Source organism: Cryptomeria japonica, chromosome 7 (genome assembly GCF_030272615.1).
Source record: "Cryptomeria japonica chromosome 7, Sugi_1.0, whole genome shotgun sequence".
Classification (NCBI taxonomy): Eukaryota; Viridiplantae; Streptophyta; class Pinopsida; order Cupressales; family Cupressaceae; genus Cryptomeria; species Cryptomeria japonica.
Window position 1 is genome coordinate 44,906,310 of NC_081411.1, and position 22,536 is coordinate 44,928,845.

A 22,536-nucleotide genomic window follows, 5' to 3' on the forward strand; every position below is an offset into this window, starting at 1 on the left:
ATACTAACTTGGTCTCATGGCAGAAAGAAAAGTCTAAATGGATCATGATTTCAAAGTAGATGTGAGATATCCAATGTTATGGGCTAATGAATTTTCTTGTTGAAAACCAACTATGAGGCCTGAATGAAGATGTCATGTTCATTTGCAAAGAAAGTATCGAATGGTGAAATCAGATTATTGAGCAAGGTTATAATGAATCAGCCAGCCTGCATGGTGAATTAACAGCCCTGAGGACAACCATGCAGAAGGACTTGCGGTGTGTGGATATTCAATTACTTAAGGAAGGCAGTGAAACTCTAGAGGACACCATGGAAATGATTAACCAATTTGGCAGTCACATCAAGCAGATTAAGATGGAGAAAACCCTGTCTGTGGAAGATTTCACATAGATATCTAAGGTGGAATCAATGCTCACCATGTGCCTCAATCATCTGGATTCTCACAGGGATAAAGTGAAAATGGTAAAGAGGAAGAAGGAGCTTTGGAAGCAGAGGGTTATTTGTATTAGTTTTCCCACATAATGGCAATCTAGGAGTTTTCAAAAGTACATTGAGAGTGGAGCGCGACCAAGGTGGTGATTGTGTCTGTCCAAGACACTAATCCGAGCAATAACACTAAAAAAGAGCAGTCTACATGACTAGCACTGCTGGCAGTTGTTTGCTAGCAAGTCTAGTTATTTTTCTTTAAAAATTCAGTTATTGTAGTTAGGGTTGATTTCCATTAACTTGTATGAGTTAATTTTACTTTGGTAAAAAACTATTGGGTCTGGTGACCTATAAGTATCTGGTGTAATGACTTTGTTGAGGTTCGCTAAGTTTTTGAAAAGACTAGCTTTAAGAGTAGTTAAATACATTTTGTGTATGAAGAAAGTGGAGGAACATTTGTGAATGTGAATCTTTTTAACAACTATTTTCAATTTCAAATCTGTGTGTTTGATTTCAATGTTGATTTCTATGCAAGCCTATTTTGAGGAAAGGGCTATTATACTTTTTATATATGCAGAAGGTTATTGGCTAGATTCATTTTGGAAGCCTTTTCATTTTGTTTTAGTGATCATATGAAGTTTGTCGGCTTTATATATAAAATTATATATGGATCAGTACCTACATTCATTTTGTATTGACTGGTGTATGCAACTGCCTTTAAGTGCTTTCTGGTGAAAAGCATTCCATTGATTGTATGCAATTTGGAGCCAAATGAAGATTAACTAGAGGGAGCTCTACCTAAATTCAAAGGTTAATCAATTAAATAGTTTTCCAACTGTTTGGTAGGAGAAACTGTCTGTTTTTCTGTTTTTCACACTGAGGTTATTTAATTACATAACGAAAGACAAATCTGTATACCAACACCTTAGCACTCCATTCACTCTCCATGTTTCTCCTCACTCTATAGCACTCGTAGTTAACTTCATTGGGGGCTTCATGAGTGGTGATGTTATTTCAATAACAAACATCTTGGGGTAGCAACATATTTATTTCTTGTTTCCTCACTTGGTGGGCAAGGACAATACATATATAATTATCTCATTCTCTTTTAACATTATCTCTTCTTTATATTTGCATTTTGCATATCTTGATGTCTTTTCTTGCATTGAATATTTATTCATGTGAGTACAACATGTTCCTTGTTTAGGACCTTTCTTTACTTTTAATAGTACATTTTCTTATGTATAATCTCTCCTTAGAGGTTGTGAAATTATTCTCGTTGTTCCTATGTTTGGGGGCATTGATCTTTCCTACCCTTTCTAAGGATACACTTTTCCTTTGTTGAGTGGTGTTATGATATGATGTTATTCCTTGTGAGAAGTTGTTTGTTTGCTCAAGGATTTCCTCTCATGCAATAGGTGTCCATCCTTGACTACAACTTCTTTTACACTTGGTAATGCATATATATTTTAAACAAACCCTTCACTTTGGCTCAAAAGTGTGTCATCCTTCATCAAGAATCCCTTTCGCTTAGAAATAGGGGGGAGGTATGTATTCTTGTCTTCATCCCTCTCTTTTGGTCAATGTTATTTTTGTTCAAAGAAATCCTCTTGGAGGTAGATGTATTTTGAGAAAATATATCTTCTCCTCCAAGGATTCCCTTTACACTTGTTTCAAGATATATCTTTTTCAACTATCTTGTCCTTTCTTGTAAGATTATTGCCTCTTTAGCATGGATTTATGAACATTATTTCCTAAAAGGATATCTCCTTTGTGTTGAAGGTGTGTATCCTTATTTCTAGCTTCCTTAATACATCAATGTAGGGCTATGTTGACATCTTATGGGGGGCATAGCATATCGCCCTCTTTGTAATATGTTTTTGCATGTCTTAGATGTTACTAATTATCAAATTGACAATAGTTTCATATACAAAGTCATTCTATATACTCTAGTTGGTTACCACTACCGAAATATTAAGTCGGTATGAATAGTCTAGTCGGTTACAAAAGGAAAATAGTCACAAAGCCCAATATACACCGAGTTGTCTACCGAGTGTTATTTCATGTCTACCGAGCAGTAAAGATAATACACCGAGTTGATATACACCGAGTGAAACATGTTACCAGATTCATTGAACCTAGACACACATATGAAAACGTGTTACAAGATCGAGGCACACAGAACCATTATCACATTGGAAATTGCACATACAAATTTTGTATAATTTTGAGGTCATCTAACCAATGAAATATTTTGCATGGTTGTTTATTTGAGAAATAATGTTTGTAAGATCGAAGCAATGTATCAGATCACTGACATAAGAAGTCTATTTATATAGCATGAATTTAGGGTTAGAAATATATGTGAATGTGAGAAATGTGTGTGCATATGTGTATGAAGCAAGACTTATGTGATACATCAGAAATCATAGAGTATTATGACCATTACAGAGACACAGAGGTCACTGAGAAGGTTATCAAAGAATAGTCGAGGAACAAAGTAAACAGAAGGGTTTACCGAGTTACTTTATGAGTTACCGAGGTATGTTATAGGCAAGGTAATCTTATTTTGAGCACATAGAATCTGCTACAACATTTCAGATGTAAAGTTGCAGATATTTGTAATGATTCTATTGTAATATTTTGAAGTTGTAAGAGAAACCTTTAACAGGGTAAAAGACTCTAACCAATTCTATAAATTGTAAATCCTTTAACCAGGTGCTACACTTATATAGTGTTGTATAAATCCTTTAGTAAGGTAGATCTAACTGATCTTAATACTCCTAACAGGGTAAGCTATCAGAAATAGCTAAGTGTAGCTCTAACCGAGCACTCTTTATTATTGCAGTAGTGAAGTTGTGGGTGCCATCCCCACCGCAATTTTTCTCTCTAACCAAGAGTTTCTGTGTAACCAAAATATATGTGTTATGGAGTGAATCATGTATGATTGTTACTCATTTGTTTTAGCTTTATGTTATGTTACAGTAGTTTTTTGTTTATGCATAACAATAAAAATATTGTTGGAAAAAGGATTTGAAGTACTGATTCACCCCTATCCTCTCAATACATTAGCTTTCCATATTGGGCCTAATAATTGGTGTCAGAGATTGAATCTTGGAAAAGGGTTTAACTACCTAAAGAGAAAGATCTTATCAATGGAAGGTTATAAACAATCTCGGAGGATTGTGTATCTACAAGAAGAGCTAGATAATGCAAATCAAGTGATTGCAGACATGCAAAGGCAAATGCAAAAATCTCTTAAAGTAAGGAGAAGATTATCAGATGACTTGCAAGATTCTCAAGAGTTAGTGGAACAAATTGAGACCTCATCTGAGAATAGTATATCTGAAGAAACTGAAGAAATGATTGGAATGTTGAAAGAAAAGAACAAAGCATTGGCTGATCAACTAAAAAACAAGGAGCTAATTGCTAAAATGATAGAGGAAGTACAGAGATCCATTGTTGTTGGCAAGGTAAAACTTGTCAAATTTATTGCTGAGTTGTCCCCTCAACTCGAGCACATTCTTTCATTATTTCAAAAACTCTGCACATTTTCTTTATTTCTTAAGAACATTAAGAATAAAATAGAAGCAATTGAGCAAGAGATCACCGATCTCTCAAATAAGTTGACCCCCGAGCCCAATTCAATTCAGAATTTTTATACTAAGCTACAATAGCTCATGGCTCAACAATTGGAACTGAGGAATGAAGAACACAAGATCAGGATGGACATACTAACACTTCAAACATTATTCCTTCCTCATCTTTCATTCGTTCAAGAACAGCTAAATTGAGCCACTCATCTCTCTACTACACAAGAGGGAAGCACTTTAGATGGCTTAATTTCATTATTGGCTAATATTAATGCACAAAATTCTTTAATTGACAGTCTAAAGGATGCACTCTCTGTCGCTCTCACCGAAGCCAAGACAAAGTACAAATCCATTTTTGATCAGTTGCCACCTCCCAATGGTAACTAAATTTTGATGTTTGTCAAAAAGGGGGAGTGTATAGTATTCAGAGTATATCAGAGTATATCATCAAGAGTATATATAGCATCAAAGTACATAGGGAGAGTGTATAGTATTCAAAGTATCAAACAACCGGAGTTTAGTATACAGGGGGAGTATACCGAGCAGAGAATAAGTAGAATATGCAGAGTATCCAAGAGCAGTGAACCGAGCAATGAACAAAGGAAAGAATAGTGATTACAAAGTTTTGTACAGCCTATTGATAAGCGGACTATATTTGACTATACTATTTCAATGACTAATGTATATACTGCATGTTTAGTCAAATTTTGTAAAGTATACAAATTTTTGAGTAATGACTTTGTAAGTAGTTTTTGTCAAACATCTCAACTAATGTCAAATGGGGAGATTGTTACTACTTATCAAATTGCCATTAGTTTCATATACAAAGTCATTCTATATACTCTAGTTGGTTACCACTACCAAAATATTTAGTCGGTATGAACAGTCTAGTCGGTTACAAAAGGAAAATAGTCACAAAGCCCAATATACACCGAGTTGTCTATCGAGTGTTATTTCATGTCTACCGAGTAGTAAAGATAATACACTAAGTTGATATACACCGAGTGAAACATGTTACCAGATTCATTAAACTTGGACACACATATGAAAACGTGTTACAAGATCGTGGCACACAGAACCATTATCACATTGGAAATTGCACATACAGATTTTGTATAATTTTGAGGTCATCTAACCAATGAAATATTTTGCATGGTTATTTATTTGAGAAATCATGTTTGTAAGATCGAAGAAATGTATCAGATCACCGACATAAGAAGTCTATTTATATAGCATGAATTTAGGGTTAGAAATATATGTGAATGTGAGAAATGTGTGTGCATATGTGTATGAAGCAAGACTTTTGTGATACATGAGAAATCACAGAGTATTATGACTATTACAGAGACACAGAGGTCACCGAGAAGGTTATCAAAGAACAGTCAAGGAACAAAGTAAACAGAAGGGTTTACCGAGTTACTTTATGAGTTACCGAGGTATGCTATAGGCAAGGTAATCTTATTTTGAGCACATAGAATCTGCTACATCATTTCAGATGTAAAGTTGCAGATATTTGTAATGATTCTATTGTAATGTTTTGAAGTTGTAAGAGAAACCTTTAATAGGGTAAAAGACTCTAACCAATTCTATAAATTGTAAATCCTTTAACCAGGTGCTACACTTATATAGTGTTGTATAAATCCTTTAGTAAGGTAGATCTAACTAATCTTAATACTCCTAACAGGGTAAGCTATCAGAAATAGCTAAATGTAACTCTAACCGAGCACTCTTTATTATTGCAGTATTGAAGTTGTGGGTGCCATCCCCACTGCAATTTTTCTCTCTAACCAAGAGTTTTTGCGTAACCAAAATATGTGTGTTATGGAGTGAATCATGTATGATTGTTACTCATTTGTTTTAAGTTTATGTTATGTTACAGTAGTTTTTGGTTTATGGATAACAATAAAGATATTGTTGGAAAAAGGATTTGAAGTACTGATTCACCCCTACCCTCTCAGTACATTAGCTTTCCATATTGGGCCTAACAATTGGTATCAGAGATTGAATCTTGGAAAAGGGTTTAACTACCTAAAGAGAAAGATCTTATCAATGGAAGGCTATAAACAATCTCTGACGATTGTGTATCTACGAAAAGAGCTGGATAATGCAAATCAAGTGATTGCAGACATGCAAAGGCAAATGCAAAAATCTCTTAAAGTAAGGAGAAGATTATCTAATGACTTGCAGGATTCTCAAGAGTTAGTGGAACAAATCGAGACATCATCTGAGAACAGTATATCTGAAGAAACTGAAGAAATGATTGGAATGTTGAAAGAAAATAACAAAGCATTGGTTGATCAACTAAAGGACAAGGAGCTAATTGCTAAAATGATAGAGGAAGTATAGAGATCCATTGCTGTTGGAAAGGAAAAACTTGTCAAATTTATTGCTGAGTTGTCCCCTCAACTCAAGCACATTCTTTCATTATTTCAGAAACTGTACACATTTTCTTTATTTCTTAAGGACATTAAGAATAAAACAAAAGCAATTGAGCAAGAGATCACCGATCTCTCAAATAAGTTGATCCCCGAGCCCAATTTAGTTCAGAATTTTTATACTAAGCTACAACAGCTCATGGCTCAACAACTGGAACTGAGGACTGAAGAACACAAGATCAAGATGGACATACTGACACTTCAAACATTATTCCTTCCTCATCTTTCATATTTTCAAGAACAACTAAACTGAGCCACTCATCTCTCTAATACACAAGAGGGAAGCACTTTCGATGGCTTAATTTCATTATTGGCTGATATTAATGCACATAATTCTTTAATCGATAGTGTAAAGGATGCACTCTCTATTGCTCTCACCGAAGCCAAGACAAAGTACAAATCCATTTTTGATCAGTTGCCACCTCCCAATGGTAACTAAATTTTGATGTTTGTCAAAAAGGGGGAGTGTATAGCATTCAGAGTATATCAGAGTATATCATCAAGAGTATATATAGCATCAAAGTACACAGGGAGAGTGTATAGTATTCAAAGTATCAAACAATCGAAGTGTAGTATACTGGGGGAGTATACCGAGCAGAGAATAAGTAGAATATGCAGAGTATCCAAGAGTAGTGAATCGACCAATGAACAGAGGAAAGAACAATGATTACAGATTTTTGTACAACATATTGATAAGGGGAGTATATTTGACTATACTATTTCAATGACTAATGTATATACTGCATGTTCAGTCAAATTTTGTAAAGTATACAGATTTTTGAGTAATGACTTTGTAAGTAGTTTTTGTCAAACATCTCGACTAATGTCAAAAGGGGAGATTGTTACTAATTATCAAATTGCCATTAGTTTCATATACAAAGTCATTCTATATACTCTAGTCGGTTACCACTACCGAAATATTTAGTTGGTATGAATAGTCTAGTCGGTTAAAAAAGGAAAACAGTCACAAAGCCCAATATACACCGAGCTGTCTACCGAGTGTTATTTCATGTCTACCGAGTAGTAAAGATAATACACCGAGTGAAACATGTTACTAGATTCATTGAACCTAGACACACATATGAAAACGTGTTACAAGATCGAGGCACACAGAACTGTTATCACATTGGAAATTGCACATACAGATTTTGTATAATTTTGAGGTCATCTAACCAATGAAATATTTTGCATGGTTATTTATTTGAGAAATCATGTTTGTAAGATCGAAGCAATGTATCAGATCACCGACATAAGAAGTCTATTTATATAGCATGAATTTAGGGTTAGAAATATATGTGAATGTGAGAAATGTGTGTGCATATGTGTATGAAGCAAGACTTATGTGATACATGAGAAATCACAGAGTATTATGACTGTTACAGAGACACAAAGGTCACCGAGAAGGTTATCAAAGAACATTCGAGGAACAAAGAAAACAGAAGGGTTTACCGAGTTACTTTATGAGTTACCGAGGTATGCTATGGGCAAGGTAATCTTATTTTGAGCACATAGAATCTGCTATAGCATTTCAGATGTAAAGTTGCAGATATTTGTAATGATTCTATTGTAATATTTTGAAGTTGTAAGAGAAACCTTTAACAGGGTAAAAGACTCTAACCAAGTCTATAAATTGTAAATCCTTTAACCAGGTGCTACACTTATATAGTGTTGTATAAATCCTTTAGTAAGGTAGATCTAACTGATCTTAATACTCCTAACAGGGTAAGCTATCAGAAATAGCTAAATGTAGCTCTAACTGAGCACTCTTTATTATTGCAGTAGTGAAGTTGTGGGTGCCATCCCCACCGCAATTTTTCTCTCTAACCAAGAGTTTCTGTGTAACCAAAATATATATGTTATGGAGTGAATCATGTTTGATTGTTACTCATTTGTTTTAGCTTTATGTTATGTTACAGTAGTTTTTGGTTTATACATAACAGTAAAGATATTGTTGGAAAAATGATTTGAAGTACTGATTCACCCCTCCCCTCTCAGTACATTAGCTTTCCATATTGGGCCTAACATTAGATTGGGTGTTCATTCTATAAACCAAATAAAACAAAGTCATACATGAGATGCTTCATGTACAAAATTAGACACACATTTTCAATTTTAATTTTATATATTACATAGGTTGTTGCATGGTTGAAACCAGACAAAACAAAGTCTTATAGAAGGTTCTTAACTCTTGAAACTAGATAGTTGCATATACAACAAGATGAGTGGAACTAGCAAAACACAACTAGATTATTTTGACTCTCCTCCTTAACATGGATCACCTGGCAAAACATAGCTAGCCTATGGTATCCATGTCCTCGCTTGTTCTTCCTCTCATGGTATCCATGTCCTCTCTTGTTCTTCCTCTCATGGATCACGTATAAAAACACAAATATCCCATGAAATTCATGTTTCCCCTTTCATCTCTTTGTGAGTTCATAGCTTTTCTATTTGTGCTTCATGGTTTGATGCATGCTCTTTCTCTTTTTTTGTGATCACTTATGTCCTTCTAATGGAATTTCAAGAATGATATTAGTGGTCGAGACATTTTAATTATTGAGGTCTTTTCAGCTAGTTGACTTGAGGTCTTATATTGGTTTTTAGCTTTTATGTTGTGTGTCTTTAGTCTTTTTTCTTTTTTTGTTGTTGTGTCCTTGTCTAATTTTATGTTTTCTTGCATAAGATTGTGTGAATTAAGGCATTGGTTCCTCAAATTAGTGATGTCTTATCTCCTTGTGATTTCACTCCTAATTTCTCCTCATTCACACATCATTATACTTTACCATGAGTATGTGCATAGGCTCATCCCCCCATTAAAGTGGGGGATAAATATAGTATCATAAATTGTCACTAGTCTAATTTACACCTCATGTTTGTTCTCACTTTAACGCGTCCTATCATCATCTCCTCTTTAGGTTTGTTTAGGTTGGTATCCAACTTTGATGTCATGTACACCCTTTTTTGGGTCCCATTGTGAGATGCTCACCTCTTAGCTACTTGTTTTGGTCCTCTTTGTAGAAGGACCAGATATGGAATGCCTTGGTTTGGACTAGGGAACCCAAAAATTCTTTGGTCCCTCTCATAGGGGCCCCAATTGGAAATGGGGCAAGTGTTATATCTCCTTGCTAGAATTTGGACCCTAGGGCAACACATGCCTATTGGAGGTCGGCCTAATCAATAAATTACCTAGGGAACCCTATACCAAAATATTATATCAATTCATTTTAGATTGAAGACTCCATCCCTATTATTCATGCATATATGAAGCGTTCATTGTCAAGCATATTTAGAGACTAAAGGCTGCATATTCATCATTCAATCATTGTGGAGAAAAGTTACATCAATGTTTATGCAAGCACATGTCTGTGATAAGGGTTTTTCATAGTCATGTTCTTGTCATGCCATTACATTCAACATTTGTGATTACATTCAAAGAGCTTTGCATAATAATCATCATCATCAAGAGTCATATATTTGAGGCATATCTTCCTAACATTTATTTTAGTATTTGTATTTTTTTAATTCATGGTTAATTCCAAAATTGAGATTTGACCTAAGGTAAAACCTATTCCCAACATCTTTCCCTTTCTTTCTATGTGCAGGAAACAAGTGTTGAGTTGTAGTTAGGAAATTCGACAAAGTCAACAGTGACAAATAGGTCATCTTTCGATGGTAGAAAATAAAGAGGACCAAGGTGGATCTATGCTACCTCAGTAGCAAAAAATAGGCTGAACTTTTGAGAACCGGTTCTAATCATCTTATTTTGCCCAAATCTTGCTTGGTTGCTCTATGGGAAATCTGAAACTTACCATTTCTATCATATTGCTTCAATAATCTCTCATTTACCCTAATTTCATAAATGCATTATGATTCAATTCAGAAAGAGGATAAAAAATACAAAAAAATTGAATCCAATTAGAATCTCAGACCTTTCCCCATTGGGATCAAGTCTAGATCTATTGGATTCAACCCTCTTTCAATGTAATTTGGTTAATTGAGCTATTTAGTGGATTTACTCACTATACCCTAATTCCTAATTTTGCAACCAATAAAATATGTTGATTATGGACAAAATTTCAAATAATAGATTATGACAATGTAAGAGTTCAAAATAAAGAAATAAAAAATGGCATGTGAACCGCATTTAATGTAAGTGTATATGCATGCATGCATGCAAACACGTTACATGATTAGGAGGTGTCGACATGCATTGGTATATATAAATATGGACATATTTAGGCATTTTAAAATAAAGTATAATTAATTTTTTAAATAATATTGTATCACATGAAATAAGATGGAAGGGAAGATTAGTTCAATATTCCACTTAAGCATAATGTAGTTCAATGGTCAAATAGGCCTTACCAATTTTACACTTTATCTATGTAAAAATATCCTAAACATTTGTCAAATATTTATTTATCACAACTAACTTTTAATTGTTGTTGAACTAAATAATATTTAAATATAAACCTCATTCCATTTATTAATTCCTACTAGGGAAGGAATACTAATGCATATAGTTTTTGTATTGACCAAAGAAAAAATGGATACAATAGAAAGTATTGTAGTCCAATGGGACTAGACAAAAAGAAAGAAAAATACATTCAGCCGAACCAACACAGCATAGTCAACAAGACTCTAACGTGTCAAGAAATACATGACTGTATTATAACCAACTATATATAGCTAAACTAGAACTCATGAACTAAAGTAGCATATTACATCAAAAATTTTAAAATGTCTTGTAGTTGTCCAACACATTTTATGTCACCATTGTTAATTGCAAAAACTGCTTTTTTATCTCATCCAGTTGTCTGTTGTAGGTTTTCTTCTTCAGTTGCGGACATAAAAAGACAAAATGAAACATAATGTAATAGTAAAATATTATAATGTCTACTCCTTGATGCAAAATGTGATTAGAAAACAATGCATAACATTTACCTTTCCAAATGTGCAACAAAATACACTACCTCACAAAATCAGCAATCACATTCTTATGAAGTCTCAAACCAAAAAGTGTTTTTTTCCATCATACAAATAAACCAAAAATAGAAGGAAAAAGATTAAATATGATATTCCATTTATTCTTCATTCTCAAACAATCCCAAAAAATGTGTTTTAAACTTTCCCCACTATGACAAAATGGGCAGTTTGTTGATAGTAATTTCAAATAGTTTAATTTCTGCCCTACTAGTAAGTAACTTATGATGCAAGATTTTCCAAGAGAGTATTTGAGCATTTTCTTCCACCTTAGTCTTCCAAATTTGAGCACTTAAGCTCTTCCAATTCTTTTCTTTCAATCTACAATTCCCTTTGTTATTAAGCCTTGGATTTAGTTTCAATGATGAAAGCAATTTAAGGTGAACCTTCTTGAAAGAAAAACAAGCAAATAGATAGTTAAAGACACTACCAATCCTTGAACAATTACACTACATGGGTTTGCATTTATTGCATTCAATTCTTCTTAGCAATTTAACCAATCATTGCCTAGAATTAAAAATCAGGAAAAAAATTCCTATAGTTATATGAAATTTTCTATTTTAAATGATTGTAAAAATGATATTTATTTGCCTTTCTATTAGTCTATATTAGAAATGGTAAGGACAAAAATAAAAAAATTCTCTTTTTCAAAAATGATGTGGCTCAAGACATTTGATTTATCTAATCAATTGTCAATTGTATTGATGGCTTAAATGACATGATCACTATTATACTAATGACTTGAATGATATTATCACTATTGTATATGTCACATTTAGATTTTATTGTGAATTTTTATTGGTTCATTTAATTGCAAAAATAATTTGTCATTTAATTGTTTAAAAGGTTATAGTGCTTTTAATTTTATGGTTAAATTGTCAACCTTATTAATTCTTTGAATAATAGTGTATAGTGTTATAGATATGACATGGTGGCAAAATAATTCAATTTGAAAGTCATTTCAGCTACAATTTATTAATTTGCAATTATTTTCTTGATTTCAATTCATCCACATACATATGAATCTTTTCATTAGGTTTTTAAATATATTAAACAATTTTGGTTATATTTTTACTCTATTATTTTTTCATGTGTATAATTTTGTTTTTGTTAAAGATAAACAGGTTTTACAGGGACCTAAAACCCAAAGTTTTACAGTAGCCAAAAAGACATTAAACATAAGCAAAATAGGGGATAAATCCCACAAAGACCCAACACTAAAAAAAAATGAAAAGTCTCCAAGAAAATAGGTAAAGGCACTCAATCGAGAGAGTGCACCAATTGGTATTCTTCTAAATAATCTTCTTGTTGATTTTCTCCAGATCCTCCATGATGAATTTGGAGGTACCTTGGTCCTGGCTCCGGCTCCTGGTCCTAGTACAGGGACCCAAACTAGTCTTCCCTCCAGCAACACTCTAGCCACCCTCCCTCTGTAGCATTCTTTTTCTATATGTGTATAATTTTGTTGATATATTATCTTTTGAAATTTTGATGCTTGCAAGTTAAAAGCTTAAAAAAAATCCCAATCTCTAGAATTTGAGAAAAGTAATGATTTCTAACCATTTAATAAGAAAACCCTTTTTTGTAGCCTTAAACAAATTCTTTTTGAAGATTAATTTAGAAGTCTTATAGTCCTTGATATCTTGATCCACTTTGCACAACAATGTAAATTAGGTTTGTTCTTTAGCACTAATATTTAATTCTTCAGAGTAATAAAAACAATCAGACTTCTTGACCCAATACATCTCTTGTCTAAATTCCATTTTAAAAACTAAATAAATCTCCAAGACAATGATAAAGTGATGAATAGTCTATTTCTGAACAACGTGGCATATTCTGTTTCTGAGCAACACGCTATAATCTATTTCTTTTTTAAGTTAATAAAGCTTTTTCTTTAATAAAATGTCTCAATCTCGTCTATTTCTGAACAACGTGGTATAGTCTATTTCTGAACAACGCGCTATAGTCTATTTCTTTTTTAAGTAAATAAAGCTTTACCTTTAATAAAAAGTCTCAATCTCCCACTTAAAAAGAGGTCCTGCCGTACTAAAATGCAGTTGGATTCCATTCCCATAGTGCCAACAAGCAAAAGATAAAAGTAGGCCACACTTCATGTATTTTAAGCTTGATTGAGACTTGTTAAGAACAAACACAACAGATAAAGGGTCGATTGTAATGAAATATTTACTACAACTTAGTCGGTAGCTTAAAAGTAGAAACGGTGACGCTGTCTGGGAACCACCAGAGGTACTCTGCACTACTCTTGAATTCAGATGTCTCAAGTTCTTCCGGATGCGTTTTCACATATTTCTTGAAGTCGGCGGGTCCCATGATAGGCCCCATATTGTCTGCACATACTCCGCTGCCATTGCCCAGCATAGCATTTTCCTTCAATAGAAGATAGTCTGGCGTATAGCGGTCTTTCCAGTGGTCAATGAAAACGAAATCAAAATGGCGGGAATTCATCTCCTCCAGAAAGTTCTTGGCTTCGTCAAGACGCTCGTTGAATTTCCCTTCCACCACAATCACTTTGGATGACAGCCCTGTCAAACAAAGATATAAAGTGTTATCTGTATCATAGATATTAAAAACTCGATGCTATCATTTATCATGAACTGTGAAAACTTCATGCTTTTACTATCCACAATTAACATAATTAAATGTGGTACCCGCGTGCTCTATGATTTGTCTGGCGATGTTGCAATTATCTGGGTTCATCTCAAAACTGAGAAGCTTACTGCCCTCGTTGTGCAGCTGAGAAGCAATCATTACAGCAGAATACCCGCAGAATGTCCCGAGCTCAAGAACTACCCTTGGATTATATTTGTCAAGGGCCTTATCTAAAATGGGTCCCTTGTCGTCACCAATGTTCATGAACCAGCTAGAGGTCTTGGCATAGGTGTCCATTACATTTAAGACTGAAAGGGGATTGCCCTTTGCAGCCGTTGTGACGACATGGTCGAGCAGAGCTTTCTCTCGCCCGTCTCCTGCTTGACCCGTCGTAAGGAGCTCCTTCTTGTTCATCGCTGCTTTCAGGAACATGAAGGTCGTGGACAGAGCCGTGAAAGCCATTTTGAACTGTAATCAAGATATTAGTGTCGGGATACCCGCATAGAATGTATATTTATTGCAATAAATCACGCCCTGTGTTTTTCAAGTCAAACACGGTTGTGGAGTGAATTAGAAAAGCCCTAATTCTCCGACTCCATGATTAACACCTGCGAGGAAAAAACATCAGAGTCATTGTACATTTAGACGCATCTTATGTCACGCCAAGACAATGTTTGGTGTAGCCACCACTTCTTGTCCATCTAGAACATTGGATGCAGTATGTGAACGTAACTAAACTCCTAAGGTGCAATGGTTAGGCCGATAGGAAATTAAAGGTTAAAATGTAAATATATTTTGATATTATATAATTGGTTATATAATAATTTAAATTTATACATGTTTTATAATTAATGTTTATTGATATTATTTTGTTAATAAGAGTTATTTATAAAAGTTTGAAGTTAATTTTATTAGCATTATGCATTACCAAAACATACTTGTTTTATAATTAATGTTTATTGATATTATTTTGTTAATAAGAGTTATTTATAAAAATTTGAAGTTAATTTTATTAGCATTATGCATTACCAAAACATACTTGTTATTTGTTTTTCCTTTTTGTAGTATAGATTGGAATGAATTGAAGCTACCTATATTACAAGAAACAATCTTTCAATCGACAAAAACATGATGGACAAAAAACTTACAACAGTAGAAGCTACACAATATGACATAACTCAAAGTATTTGATGATATTTTCTACTTGTGTAGTGTCAAGCTAGATGTTGGAAAGAGAATGAAACACAACAAAGAAATGATCTGGTCAAGCATATATTCATATAAAAAATCATTGAAACGATGACAAGTGACTTATTTCAACTATACAAATCATGTTATGTTGTCAATGATGCCAAGAAATTTTGATTTGTACAAATATTCATTATATCATATAATTAGATATAGATGTTATTCAACAAGTTTTCTATTTTAGTAGAATTTCCCCATTCTATGTGAAATAATCACATTCATTTGAAGAATCTAAATAGACACATTCCAGTGCATGAAAAATATAATAAAATTGGTTGACATTCCATGGCATGGATAGTGGTCCTTTGTCTATAGCTGTCTCTTGATATAGTTTGTATTGGTATAGGTAGTAATGAAAGTTCATTCCATAGTGTGAGGGGGACTTCGCCTTCGAGTTTGACATGAAGGATATCAAGCTATTGCATTTTTTTCTTGGTCTTGAGGTATGGTGGGGGTTACATATGAGATATTCCTTACTTAGGGGAAGTACACAACAAATATTCTAAAGATATCATACTTAGGTCTACTCTTTTAATTGAATTTTTAATTTGTGGCACATTAATTTTTTGAGTGCATACATTTTAACGAAGGCCTAGAAGTATTTATCACAAGATCATTGCTCAAGGCCATTTGTGACAAGGTCTACAAAAACTTCAACTAATGGAGGTATGCTTGTTATCAGCTTTAGATGTAACTTTTATTGTACTAAAAGGAGGTGGATACATCACATTTAATATATTGATTTTATACTGTTTTATTTTATTGGAGCATATTCATGTTGAGTGTGGGGCTTTACCTTTTCTAAATGGAGACTTGAGACTTTCTATGGAATATGTCTACAATTTACTCATAGATGGAACAAGTGGATGTACCAAAGAGTATTATCAAGGACATTGTTCATTGAAGGTTCTTTAAGGTCACTAAATTTAAGCCAAAATCTTGTAGTCTTGATCTTATTGAACATGTGAATAGATGTTTTATGCATAAGTACATTTCAGTGGGATAAAATTAGTAAATGATTTATCATTTAAGAATGAGTTTCTTTAAAAAGATATGTGAAGAAATGGTATAAATTTGTAACTAAAATAATCAATCCTCCCTTGTTCATAATTTCTGTAATGTGAAATTTGTAGCTATGTAATGTTATGAAAATGAATCTCTTATATAAATATGCAATTGTGTGTTAACTTCTTCATCCATGGCACCACATTCCAAAATTGAAACGCAGGGTCACATTACTATAGGAAATAATAAAGAATTAAAAACAAGTAGATTGTATTATCCCCTCTAAATTTTGCAATCCCTAAATTGAGCATAAGAAAAAGCTTTAAGGGAGTTTTACCAAAACAATGAAAGAAAATATCCAGGTATTAATTATGTATAGGCTAGAAAAGAATCAAGGGAGCCTAATCATAACAATGAGTAGAATAAAAAATTAGGGCAATAATATAACAATGTTTAAGTTCTCCAACAAAGAAATATGCAATAATATATAATGTGTATTTTTGCATGACTCATGATTTTAATTTTTGTTTGAATGTACATAGACATTTGTTTAGGTTGTAGAGAAAAAAAGAAAGTTGAGAAAAGATGAATGTTACAATTTTTGTATAATTGATTGAAGGGACAAGCTAATTAAATTTGAGATAGTTGTACAATGAATTGAAACTAATGAGAAAAGCAATTGAATGAAATGGATTGGTTATACCTTACACAATTAATGTATAGAACAGATTTGCTATTTATAGACACCTTTTCAAATAGTGTATCTGCCTAATTGATCACAGATCAAATGAAACCACCAAAACTATGTATTCACTTAAGTACAAAGTATATTAGCCTAATAAATATATTTTCCTAAGTCCGAAATCCTTGCATTTGCTAAGTTATAGGGTATATTCACTTATTGGTAGATGTATTCATTGAAGTTGCACTCTCCGTTTTCATCCAATGTATTTGCCTTGTTTTTCAACAATATTCACTATAGTTGAGTGGATGCATGGTTTAAAGGTAGAGACTGTGACGCTGTCTAGGAAACACCAAAGGTACTCTGAATTGCTCTTGAATTCATTCGTCTCAAGTTCTTCCTGAGATGCGTTTTCACCTTATTTCATAAAGTCGGCAGGTCCTATGATAGCCCCCATATTGTCTGCGCATACTCCGCTGCCATTTCCCAACATCGCATTTTTCCTTCAAAAGAAGATAATCTGGCATATAGCTGTGTACCCAGTGGTCGATTGAAAAGAAATCAAAATGAGTAGAAGTCATCTCCTCCAGAAATTGCTTGGCTACGTCAAGGTGCTCGTTGAATTTCCTCGGACCGAAAACACTTTGGACTACAGCTCTGCCAAACAGAGACTTTGCAAATATCAGATTCAATTGCTCTTTCAAGTTGATTATTGCTTTCAGGAAGGAAAAGGTCGCAGACAGACCTGCAAGAGCCATCTTAAACTTTGATGAAGATATCAGTGTTGTGATCCCTGCATAGGATGTATAGTTATTGTCATCTACCATGCCCTGTATTTTTCTTATTATAGACCCTTGAGGAAAGGGTTACGCAATTTCCTTATTGTCGACTTTTCCGTGACTCCATGATTGACACCTGGAGGGAAAAAGTGATCAAGCCCTTGTTCATTTCCCACGTATCTTGTGTCACGCCAAGACAATGCTCGTGTGATTATCACATGTTGTCCATCTTTTTCGTTTATAAAGTACAATGTACATATAGAAGACAACAAAAAAATAAATTTATTAGAGATTAAATCTTGTGATTCTTTACATTATCAAGTTTGAAAATACATATTATTGATTAAAAGGCTTCAATAAGATATTTCTTGGAGGGGTTGCAATAGAAGCATGCTAAAAGAATTGGGTCATCAAGGTTTTCGTCCCGCATGGACTTCAGATTGACATCACAATTTTTTTTTATCATAGTTTTTTTTTTTTTTAATTTTCATTTTGTTGAATTGAATCATGCTAAGTCATCCTTAAACATGACATTTTATTTGTTTTCTCTTCTTTATTTGTCTTCTTATCTTTGAACAGTGATTACATTGTCTTTGATGAGAAAGTTCGAATTGCCCCTATTTGGGTGGATTTTCCTAGTTTACCCTTACCATCTTAGAATTTTCTATTATGTGTTTCAGTCCAAACTTTTTTTTTTCGACTTGACACTAGAAGAGGATCTCTTCAAGGATTTAAAGGAGATACGTGATATCCGAATTAATCAAATGAGATACAACCGATGTGTCCTCTATTTAAATTTAGTCAACATTTTCCATAAATGCCAATATCACAAGCATAAGATCTAAGATTTCCTTCTATTGTTTCCCCATTCAAAATATGATACTCAACCCACTTCTAAATCTCTACTTCCTATAAAAAAGATGGGCGATTAACATTATTCAGTCTCAAAGCCAAGAATCCTGGTTATAATGACCCTCAGCCAAACCATCATTGATATCTAGGGCTCAATCATTGAAGTCTTAAAATGCAATTTCAGTACTTCCAAACATGAGGAAATGTGTTGAATCCCCTCATGGGAAGATGACTAGTATGATAAAATTCTTTCAAGTGCCATTAGTTGTGGAGTTTTGTCTCTCAAAAAGACTTAACTATTTGACATACTTCTCAACCCCTAGCTATGCAATAGCACCGTATCCATCCTTCCAAATCCTTCTTAAATCATGAAACCAGTAATGATAGAAGGAGGAGAATATGTACCAAATAAATAACACCAGATCCATCTCTCCATTCAAATAGGAACATTAAATTATGAAGATTTTTTTCATCAAAATGGTTATTCTACTCTGAACGAGCTAGATAATAAAATAGCTTTGAACACTCATTTAAGAATTATGTCTTTTAGAATGTTTGAGGCCTTATGAAACTTCCACAATTATTTCATTCGTGATGCTCAATAATGCTTTCCAAATCTTGATATTCTTTATTTACAAGAGGTAAAAGTTTCTACTTTTTCTTTCTATAACATGTCATGTTATTTGGTCATCTATCCATTTCTTGTATAGTAATCATGAAACAAGACATGGTTGTGTTTTCACCTTTATCCCTCCTCAGTGGCATCAAAACTTAGTTGATTAAGGATGTAAACGCACCAACTAAGAATTATGTGTTGGGATTATCGTGGCCAAACCTTCGCAAGTCATAACACCAATTATTGATTTAATAGTTTAATTATTTATATAACCTATGTTGAATATTCATTTAATGATGTCATTTTGTGGGACCTATTTTAGTGAGGTGGTAGTCTACATAGCAAGTGACTGGGATGACATGAATCCTAAAATATTGTAGATAGGTTTCCCACTTAATACACCACATAGTGAAGCTAAATTGGTGGCTTTGTCACTAATTGTAAGATAAATATGATTGATTATGACATATTTGACAAATAATAGATTATGATGATGTAAGAGTTCAAAATAAAGAAAAAAAATTTAACATGTGAAACCCATTTAATATAGGTGTATATGCATGCAGGCACATTGCATGATTAGGAGGTGTGTCACATGAATGAGTATATATAAATATGGACATATTGAGGTATTTTAAAATAAAATATAATTAGTTTTTTAAAGAAAATTGTATCAAATGAAATAAGATGGAAGGGAAGATTCATTTATATTCTATTTAAGCATAATGTAGTTGAATGGTCAAATACACCCTATCAATTTTGCACTTTTTCTAAAAAAGTGATAACATTTGTCTTATATTTATTTATTAAAATTAAGTTTTAACTGTTGTTGAACTCAACAATATTTAATTATAAACCTCATTTCATTTATTAGTTTCTGCCAAGGAAGGAATACTAATGCAGTCAATTTTTTTTAGCAATTTAACCAATCATTGAATAGAATTAAAAAATTTGAACAAAATTCCTACAGTTATATGAAATTTTTTATTTTAAATGATAGTAAAAAAGACAATTATTTTTCTTTCTATTCATCTATATTAGAAATGATAACAACAAAAATGAAAATTTTCTCTTTTTTTAAAAATGATGTGCCTCAAGGCATTTAATTCATCCAATCAAATGTCAATTGTATTGATTGCTTGAATAAAATTATCACTATTGTATATGTCACATCTTGACTTTATTGTAATTTTTTAATTGGTTGATTTAGTTGCAAAAATAATTTGTCATTCAATGTTTTAAAAGGTTATAATGCTTTTAATTTTATGTTTAAATTGCCAACCTTATTAATTCTTTGAATGATACTGTATAATGTTATAGATATGACATGGTAGCAAAATAGTTTAATTTGAAAGTTATTTCACCTACAGCTTATTAATTTACAATTATTTTGTTGATTTCAATTCATTCATATACATATTAAATTTTCCATTAGATTTTTCAATACATTAAATTATTTAGGTTATATTTGTGCTCTATTGTTTTTCCATATTTGTATAATTTTGTTGATATATCATTTTTTGATATTTTGATCCTTAAAAGTTAAAAACTTAAAAAAGAAAAATCCTAATCTATAGAATTTGAAAAAGGTAGTGATTTCTAACCAATTAATAAGCAAACCCTTCTTTGTAGCCTTAAACAAATTATTTTGAAGATTAATTCAGAAAACTTTGAGTTTTGATATCTTGATCCACTTTGCATTGCAATGTAAATTAGATTTGTTCTTTAACAGTACTAATTAAATCTTCAAACCAATACAAACAATCAGACTACTCGACCTAATATGTCTTTATGTCTTTGGCCATTTTATAAACAAATAAATCTCCAAGACAATGATAAAGTGGTGAAGGTTTTTCTTTAATAAAAGAAAGTCTCAATCTCCCACTTAAAAAGAGGTCCTACCGTACTAAAATGCATTGGATTCCTTTCACATAGTGCCAACAACCAAAAGACAAAAGTTACAAATAATTCATGTTTGATTTTTTTTATGGTAAGTCCTTTTCCATTGCCAACCTGTAAAAAGTAGGCCACACCACATGTATTTTAAGCTTAATTGCGACTGGTTAAGAACAAACACAACCTATAAAGGGTCGATTGTTATGAAATATTTACTACAACTTAGTGGGTAGCTTAAAAGTAGAAACAGTGACGCTGTCTGCGAACCACCATAGGTACTCTGCATTGCTCTTGAATTTAGACGTCTCAAGTTCTTCTGGATGCGTCTTGACATATTTTCTGAAGTCGGCAGGTCCCATGATAGCCCCCATATTGTCTGCACATACTCTACTGCCATTGCCCAGAATAGCATTTTCCTTCAACAGAAGATAGTCTGGCATATAGCGGTCTTTCCAGTGGTCATTGAAAACTAAATCAAAATGGGGGGAATTCATCTCCTCCAGAAACTTCTTGGCTATGTCAAGTCGCTCGTTGAATTTCCCTTCCACCACAACCACTTTGGATGATAGCCCTGTCAAACAGAGACATAAAGTGTTATCTGTATCATAGATATTATAAAACTAAACGGAATCATCATCAACTGTGAAAACTTCATGCTTTCAAAATCCACAATTAACATAAGAGAATGTGGTACCTGCGTGCTCTATGATTTGCCTGGTGATGATGCAGTTATCTGGGTTCATCTCAAAAGTGAGAAACTTACTGCCCTCCTTGGCAGCTGCGAGGCAATCCTAACAGCAGAATACCCGCAGAATGTACCGAGCTCAAGAATGTTGGGAAAGTGCCTCGAATTCACTTGACATTGTGCCAGTTTGGTTGTCTTGCCGATGACCCGATGGAGTCACCTTCGGCGATCGGGGTATCATCGGCGATCGGCAGAATTTGTTGAGTGCTATGCCGATGAACAAATGGATCGGTCTTCTTGGAAGCGGTCTCACCGATGGTTGATGCTTTCCTGATCAAGTCGCCTTTCGGTGTCATCCGAGATCGGAGCAGCTTTTGCTGATGGAGCCACCTTGTTCTGTCGATGGGTGTCCACATGGGTCAAAGGTCAAAAGGAATTATTGCAGATAGTTAGAATATTTGTGTTTAGGTATATGAATACTAATGGACGCATCCTCAAGACGAATGTGGGATAATGGACAAGTTGTGAATACAAGACAGTCAATGGTTGGACTTCTTGGCGGTCGGAGAGACTAACTGTTGTGTGAACTACATTTGATAGATGTAATACATGTAGCCAGAGGAAACCGAAGCAAAATGTTGGTTAGGAGGATGAGTGTTACATGTTGTTGGGTTTCTGAATGAAAGACCATTGGACTCCATAACGCTTATTCTTAACCAATGCGTTGTAA

General features: G+C 33.4%; 2 protein-coding genes across 2 annotated transcripts; both read right to left on the reverse strand.

Annotated features, from left to right (window-relative positions):
* Positions 1-13,548: 13,548 nt before the first annotated feature.
* On the reverse strand, positions 13,549-14,511 carry LOC131046523 (uncharacterized). The gene is made up of 2 exons (XM_057980287.2): positions 14,103-14,511; positions 13,549-13,976 (listed from the first exon to the last, which is right to left on the reverse strand). Exons 1-2 carry the CDS (start codon positions 14,503-14,505, stop codon positions 13,621-13,623), a joined length of 759 nt encoding a protein of 252 aa, XP_057836270.2. The 5' UTR covers positions 14,506-14,511; the 3' UTR covers positions 13,549-13,620.
* A 6,825-nt stretch (positions 14,512-21,336) lies between these two features.
* LOC131046492 (uncharacterized) lies at positions 21,337-22,222 on the reverse strand. Its single transcript, XM_057980253.2, has 3 exons — positions 22,027-22,222; positions 21,816-21,899; positions 21,337-21,692 (listed from the first exon to the last, which is right to left on the reverse strand). The coding sequence occupies exons 1-3, from the start codon at positions 22,220-22,222 to the stop codon at positions 21,337-21,339; spliced, it is 636 nt and encodes a 211-aa protein (XP_057836236.2).
* Positions 22,223-22,536: the final 314 nt, after the last annotated feature.

Coding starts and splice junctions, on each gene's coding strand:
- LOC131046523 (XM_057980287.2), bottom strand. CDS start 14,505: ATGGCTTTCACGGCTCTGTCCACGACCTTCATGTTCCTGAAAGCAGCG. Junction 13,977..14,102: donor ACAAATCATAGAGCACGCGG/GTACCACATTTA, acceptor TTTGTTTGACAG/GGCTGTCATCCAAAGTGATT.
- LOC131046492 (XM_057980253.2), bottom strand. CDS start 22,222: ATGTGGACACCCATCGACAGAACAAGGTGGCTCCATCAGCAAAAGCTG. Junction 21,900..22,026: donor TGATACCCCGATCGCCGAAG/GTGACTCCATCG, acceptor ATTGCCTCGCAG/CTGCCAAGGAGGGCAGTAAG. Junction 21,693..21,815: donor GCAAATCATAGAGCACGCAG/GTACCACATTCT, acceptor TCTGTTTGACAG/GGCTATCATCCAAAGTGGTT.